This window comes from Perca flavescens, chromosome 15 (assembly GCF_004354835.1).
Source record: "Perca flavescens isolate YP-PL-M2 chromosome 15, PFLA_1.0, whole genome shotgun sequence".
Taxonomy (NCBI): Eukaryota; Metazoa; Chordata; class Actinopteri; order Perciformes; family Percidae; genus Perca; species Perca flavescens.
In genome coordinates this window covers 18,121,923-18,129,144 of record NC_041345.1, presented here as the reverse complement: position 1 = coordinate 18,129,144, position 7,222 = coordinate 18,121,923, and the positions used below count along the sequence as shown (strand labels likewise).

Below are 7,222 nucleotides of genomic sequence, written 5' to 3'. Positions count from 1 at the left end.
GAAAAACAAGCACTAACCAACTGTATGCACACCTATTTGTAAATATGTGCAAGATATACTGAATGTTAAATGCACTCTATGAAGATTTATTTAAAAGCTATGTTAAAATAATGAGTTGTAGCTGTTAGTCTCTTGACAGGACCCACATTTGGAAATCTCTCCTGTAGTCAACACTGTCCATGCATCTTTAAATGTGGCGTAACAGCTAAGCTAGCTGTCTCGCATCTCTCTTATCATTCCAGCTATCACTTAAATAATGTTGTAAATCTTTTGTACATTTGTTGATGGCCCTGAGTTCTGGGTGATCGCCTCAGCCCAGAGGCTTTGTAATGATCCCGACTGTAAATGAGATTAAAGAGATCTAGTCTGGGGTCCAGGAGGCAGCTCGTCTGAAACTGTATGCGTCAGTTTGGTTCATTTGAGCTTTGCCCTACTGACAGATGCACTATTGTTATTATTACAATATGTACAGAGTTGGTATCAAATACAATCTGTTTGATTTTGAGGTTTAGGGGGAAAGCAAAAATAAGATGCATCGTATCCCATATTTCTAGACACTATCTTTTTAAATTTAAACAAAAAGAAATGAACTAAGGCTTGTAGTTTGATTGAAATGGAGGGAAAATAAAAAACAAAAAAATGAAACCACACCTACTCTCACTACCTTGCTGCTATGGTATTAATATTTTATGGTTTTAATAGATGGTTAGACTTCAGAGTTCTATGCTTTGGTTTTCTGCTTTTGAAAAACAAATGTGAAGTGCTCATTTTATGCTCATTTTCAGGTTCATAATTGTATTTAGAGGTTGTACCAGAATAGGTTTATGTAGTTTAATTTTCAGAAAACACCATATATTTGTTGTACTGCACATTGCTGCAGCTCCTCGTTTCACCCTGTGTGTTGAGCTCTCTGCTTTAGCTACAGAGTGAGACATCTCACTTCTGTACCATCTTTGTTGGGAGTCGCACATGCTCAGTAAATACTGCTAGCTAGTCAATTGCAGAGCATGAGGGCGTGCCACGGTAGCAGCTAGGCGAGCATTATAACGTGTGTTACAAAGTGACGCACGTTTGTCACAGAAGTAAAGGCTGGACTACAATAGAGCTGTTTGAAGCAGTTTGTGAACAGTGTTTTCTGTTGAAGATGTTAAGTCCCTTTGGGGTGGACTTTGGGCTTTTTCGCTTTGTAAACCTATAACATGCACAAAAAAGATAGAGAACACAATAAGGGAAAGGGGAAAAGCCAAAAAGCATAATATGAGCACTTTAAATATAATCATCTATGTTAAATTACAGCGGGTTTGAAACACAGTAACTAAGGGCAAAATATTGTGAAACTATACATTAATATTGTTTCCTTCAATTATGTACCACAAGAGGTACTACAATCTGAGGCTGCGACTGCCGATTATTTATATTAGCAATTAATTTATTGCTTATATTTTTAGTCTAAAGAATCAAACAACAAAAATCGCTATCAGTTTCCCAGACCCCCAAATTGGTATCTTTAATCAGACTATAACCTGGTATTTCATTTACAATATAAAACCTAAATAAAATCCTCACGTTTTAATTATAAATTACTCCTCGATAAATGATTAATTTGATTATCTAAATGAATCAACGAATCAATTTAACACTACTACAATCAAATTAGTTGTTGCACCTCCTGCATGTTTGATGATCTTAATGATATTAAATGACAAACAAAAAAGTATATTAAAATATTACTTTTATTATGAGCAAATTATTACAACAACTCAACTTGGTGGTTGACAAATCGTTAAGCATAAGAAAAGCTTCATGTCACTTTCCTTATACCACGGCACAGATGCATTTAGCTTTCATTAAATAAAAACTTTTTTAAAAGTCATTGACAAGTGTTGGCACACAGGCCAATGACTATAGAAATAAACCTTTTAAAAGGCTGATGACAGCCAAGACACAATATGTCAATCTCTGATCGTGATCGACATGACGGATAAGTTCAACCTATTATTCTTCAGCTGGGTGAAAGTACACAGCTGATTTGTGCTTTTTCTGCTAAAAACTATTAATAATGTCGGTATCTGTATGGAGGTCAACCTTTTTTGGTTTGTCATGAGAGGTGGGACAGAGCCGGATGAGGACGCTTTCTGCACAGGAGACGAGGAGGACAGATGTCAGTCTGCAACCTCTCCGGTGTCCCACTTAGTTTTGGGTTCTTGCCACCACTCAGCCAGGAAGGACTCCTCGTAGTCTCCCATACCATCAAACTCAGCGTCGGGATGCACCGTGTGAGAAGAAGCCATTTCTTCTGGACTTACCACGTCCTTAAAGATAACACAAAACACACACAGTCAACAGCAAGCAAGAATGTGACTATCTTTCTTCCATTCTATCTGGCGAAACATACTTTATGCTTTTCCTGTCTATAAATCTGTCACTTGTGCAGCCTGTAATTCAGCCTAAACCATCACAGTCCTCCCCAACTCTCAGTTCCAGGCAGTGTGTAGAGATGGGAGGGGTAGACCTGACTTAAATGGATGTGGCACAGCCTCAGTGGCCAACACCTCCCAGCCACATACCACACGCTGCTGGCGGAAAACACAGCCCCCACCTCCTGCTTTCTCTCCCGCAGCCTTCATCCCCTTTTTCTCTCCCTTTCATCCTGAGACTTTTTTTTCTTGTGTTGCCATTTCCACAACCGCAACAGCAGCTTGCACTTAGTCTGCTAGTTTACTCCTCCAAAGTAAAAGTTTATATCTCCAAACATGCTTTAGAAAGTTTGATCAACTTAAATGAAAAGGTGGAATTTGCACTTTGGAAAACAAGGGCCCAAACTCCAACTAGATCAGCCAATTTAGTTGTTGTTGAGCCAAGTTAAAGTGTCATTTCACAAAAACATATTTTTCTACGTACCTACGTAGGGTTGTCTAGTCATGCAGACAGTTTACGTTTTATCTGCTAAGGGTTTTGAGATGTCTGTCTCTGCCACCACCCCATCACAATGGAGGTTGATGGAATTTTGTTTGTGCAGTTAAAAAGAATCTCGAAACCTCGTCTGATGAAATCAGCATAGCAAGATACCGCTACTTGGAGTAAGAAAAAAAACATTTTGATTGAAATGGCCCTTTAATCTGCTTATTTTCCAACTAGCACATTACATATATAATTATGATATATTCTAGTGTCTTTAAGGACATTTCTATGTGTATAGACATTGAATGCACTCAACAGTTTTGCCCCTACAACCTGTCTGGTAATACCAGTAGCTTATAGTGGCTAATGTTAGCTGAGGTTTGGGTAGATATTTGTATACACATTACTGAGTCGGTTCACTGACTGTGCTACTGCCACAATGTCTTTTAGCATTTAACGTTATTTTATAATTGTCACTTGTGGCTACAGTGACACTGTTTCAAAAAAGTTACTCGCTTTAAAGAGGTTTTTTATTAATTTAATGCAAGAAATGTATATTCGGCTTAATTATTAAAAGGACAATATTATTTGCAAAGAGGGTTAACTAAATGTGACTTCAGCTGTACTTTGCGTCATTGCTGTGCTCACAATTTCACTGTGCTGGCCAAAACCAATGCTTCCTGTAAACGTGCCACCATCTCTGCCTCATACCTCATCGTCAGTTTGTAGGTAGTTCAGTGCAAACTCCAGCATCTCTTTCTGCTTGGTTGTCTCGTTAAAGTACCTCAGGGCCTCCTGAAAAACAAAAGTGGCATCAGCTCTTATGTTGACGTTTTTTTTTGGGGGTTTTTTTGCCTCTTAGTTTGGAAGCCTTAAAGTGTTTACAGCAGTACCAAATTTATTTGAAGTAGGGGCAGCTTCTGAAGTCAAAGATGTTAACCACACAGAGCTGGTACACTGCAGCTGCTGACAACTCTACACCAAGCTGAAAAGATGGGAAAACAACTCTGCCTTTACGGGAGCACATGGCTTTCTAATTACCACCCTGAAACTGTGTTAATGTTCACGCCAAGACCGCGTTATGCTATAGATGCTACTGTGTAGTTTTCCTGCTTTGGTTTAGTGCAGCCAGTGTGAACTCTTTCTGCTGCCTCTGGGTCACCCACTGAAGTACATAAATTATAAAAAAAGAACAGTAATGAGGTCTTTGTTTTACTTACGGGCCGAGGCTGAAAGTCCCTTTCCTCAAGTCCCCACTGCTCCCTGTAGAAGCGATAGTACGCTACATTTTGCTGCATCACCTGGTCTTTGCTGTCAAACAGGATGTAACTGGCTGCACACGGAGCAGCGTTCTTTACATCATTCACTGTAGAGGATCACAAGATAATACATGTTCAAACAGTCTTACACAGATTGCTGAAGTCTGAATCCAGAGTCTTTGTCATGGTTCTTACATTTATAATAGGAAAACTGGAGGTAGTGATACATAGTGGCTACAAACTTCTCCACAAAGAAGCCTCCAACGCTGGGTGTCAGGTGCTCTTCGCATTTTACCTTACATTTCAGCACATCGGTGTAGAGATCTGAGGGAACAACAAGCATATTATTTTCTTCTCTTAAACACACTGGACTGAAACAGCTCTTGAATTGCTCTCTTGTTACCTGCCAGGGTGGGATAGAAGTCTTTGAACTCTAAGATCTCATATGAGCCTTCACAGCCTGCCAAGCAGAGACTGTATATATCAAAGTACTGCGTGATGGCCTGCTCCATGTTTCGGGCACTGCTGCTGAAGTCACCGTTGTTGTAAAGCGTCACACTCTTCAGGAAAACACTCTGGATAACAAAGAGTTGTGGTTAGAAAAGTTTTAATAGTTTAGCATGAGTTGCACACCGGATAAGGAAGAAGATGTTGATCTACGAACTTCATACGGCTGCTCCTCGTGGTCGATGAGATATTCTTCCACATCAAACAGCGTCTTGTAATAATTCATGTTCTTGGTCAAATAGGGATCATTTGGGTTCTTCTTCAGGAAGGTGTGAGCCGCTGACACAGCCTTCTCCAAGTTGTTAAGCTGAGGAAGAATAGATAGCTTTACAATCAATTCCACAGTGTTTTGGGGGATTTCTTCAAATATGAAACGCCATCTCTCCCACTTGCGTGAAGGGAAACGGCAGCTCCTGTCATTAACGTGACCTCTGACCCTTTTTCTCCAACAACTACTGACAGATGCAGATCACTGATGTCAGAATATGAATTCTTGTGAGTCAGTCAATAGAAAACTAATGTGGTGCTGTATGCAGAACTGTGAAATAAATAAGGGGAAAAAGTCAGGTATATAGAGAAATACAGCTTTATTTTAGCACATTTCAGTAACAAGGCAATTTAAAGTGCTTTACATAAAACATTAAAGAGCAGTTAAAAATATAAAGACAGATATATGAGAATAAAAGTTACAGTGCAGTATAAGAAATGAAGAATTATTTAAAGAAAGGCAGCATCAAAAAGAAAGGTCTTCAGCCTTGCTTTAAAAGAACTGAGAGTTGCAGCGGACCTGCAGTTTTCTGGGAGTGTGTCCCAGATATTTGGTGCATAACAACTAAACGCTGCTTCTCCCTGTTTAGTTCTGACTCTGGCTGTCCCCAGAGTCAGAACTAAACAGGGAGAAACAGACCTGTCCCAGACGACCTGAGAGGTCTGGGTGGTTCATAATGTAGCTGCAGATCAGAAATGTATTTTGGCCCTGTGATTTATAACCCAAAAGAAGTATTTTGAAATCCATTCTTAAAAAGGAGAGACCCATCTTCAAAGAGAGTCAGCAAAATCAAAGTCATGTAAAATCCTAAAAGCCTGCTTTGTTGATCTGGGTGGCTGTTTGATCACCAGACAGAGAACTTTGATTCACCTTTTAATTTACCAGCCAAAACTATAAACTACTCCAATTTCAAGCTGTCAGTACTTTGATGTGGTGAAAAAATAACCCCTCCAGCGCCTGAAGGATCACAGCAGTGTTAAAGCAGTGTTGTGATGGTGGCTGTTTATTACACACTAATATAATGAATGTTGTCTACAATAACAAGGAGATTATCTGGAGATCTTTACACACAGACACAAATGAGATCACTAGGCTATTTTGGCCAACGCAAACATATATATATATAATATATAGCCTATATATAGTCCCCATCACCCTGCCTGACAGAGAAGAAAAGGGGATTGTGTCAGGGGGAACACTGGAAGAGACGTGGCACATGCTCAACTACTGCTTGGTCTGCAGGAGGGCGCAAAAAAACCCAGCAAGGAAACGGTACTGCACTGAGATAAATTTCCTCTCGGTGAGTCAAACCGAGTCACTCTGCCCCGAAAATCCGACAGCAGATACTTTTGTTGTGCGATTGCGCTCGTTACGCACAGTTATGGTAGTTGCTAAATCCACATCCTACTGTACGATCCTTATTGTACATATTCCATTGAGTTTATTTTACATTTTTTTACATTTATTTTGCACTCTAGTTTTGGGCACAATTCGATACATCAAGCACATTTGGTCTCACCTGGTAGTGTGCATACTGTATGTACCGATACGGGACCCTTTTCTCGAAGGTTTCCAGTAAATCCCTCTGTGGATAGGAGATGTTAAACACTGGGAAATCTGCCTTGCACTTTTTAAGGCAGGCAGCCCTCAGTAGGATGTGGCGCATGACGCGGAGGGTGCTGTCCGTGAATAGGCTTTCGTTGTCCCGGCTGACGGAGCTGCAGTTGCGGCTACAGAAAACCTCGCTGTCCCGCAGCAGCCGGTGGAGCCGCAGGCTGAGCTCCAGGAACTTGATGCTCTCTGCCCAGTTCTGCGCCCCGTACTGCTCCAGCGCGTAGCTGTAGGCAGAGTCCAGCGGCATGATGTCCTTCTGAGGAAAACTTTTAAAGCTGTACTTTTCATACTGAGCCTCCACCAGTGTCGAGGTTATAAGAGCCAGACCCAAGATTTTCAGGAGCATCGTTACCTCCACCGGCTCCAGCAGGAGACTGTTCTTGTTTTGAATGGATCAGGAAACGTCCTCTTTCTTTAACATGGAATGCTCATGTCTGTCTGCACGTAGCGTAGGATGTAGAAGCCGCGTCGAGCTAGATGCTGAAAACAAGAACTTCTGATCAGAGCTTTCAAAATAAAAGCCCAATGGATCTTCTGGTATTTATTTTTTTTTTTTAAAGTTGAGCCCATTTTCGCCAAATTTCACATATTACTGACAGCCATCCTTCAAAGAATGCTGCAGAGCTTGAGATTTGTAATTGTTTTTTTAATTTCCACATGACATAGCTCAAGA

At 40.6% G+C, this 7,222-nt stretch overlaps 1 protein-coding gene across 1 annotated transcript; it reads right to left on the bottom strand.

Annotated features, from left to right (window-relative positions):
- Positions 1 to 1,715: 1,715 nt before the first annotated feature.
- p3h4 (prolyl 3-hydroxylase family member 4 (inactive)) lies at positions 1,716 to 7,011 on the bottom strand. Its single transcript, XM_028600018.1, has 7 exons — positions 6,455 to 7,011; positions 4,825 to 4,974; positions 4,564 to 4,735; positions 4,356 to 4,484; positions 4,122 to 4,267; positions 3,613 to 3,696; positions 1,716 to 2,312 (listed from the first exon to the last, which is right to left on the bottom strand). The coding sequence occupies exons 1-7, from the start codon at positions 6,893 to 6,895 to the stop codon at positions 2,163 to 2,165; spliced, it is 1,272 nt and encodes a 423-aa protein (XP_028455819.1). The 5' UTR covers positions 6,896 to 7,011; the 3' UTR covers positions 1,716 to 2,162.
- Positions 7,012 to 7,222: the final 211 nt, after the last annotated feature.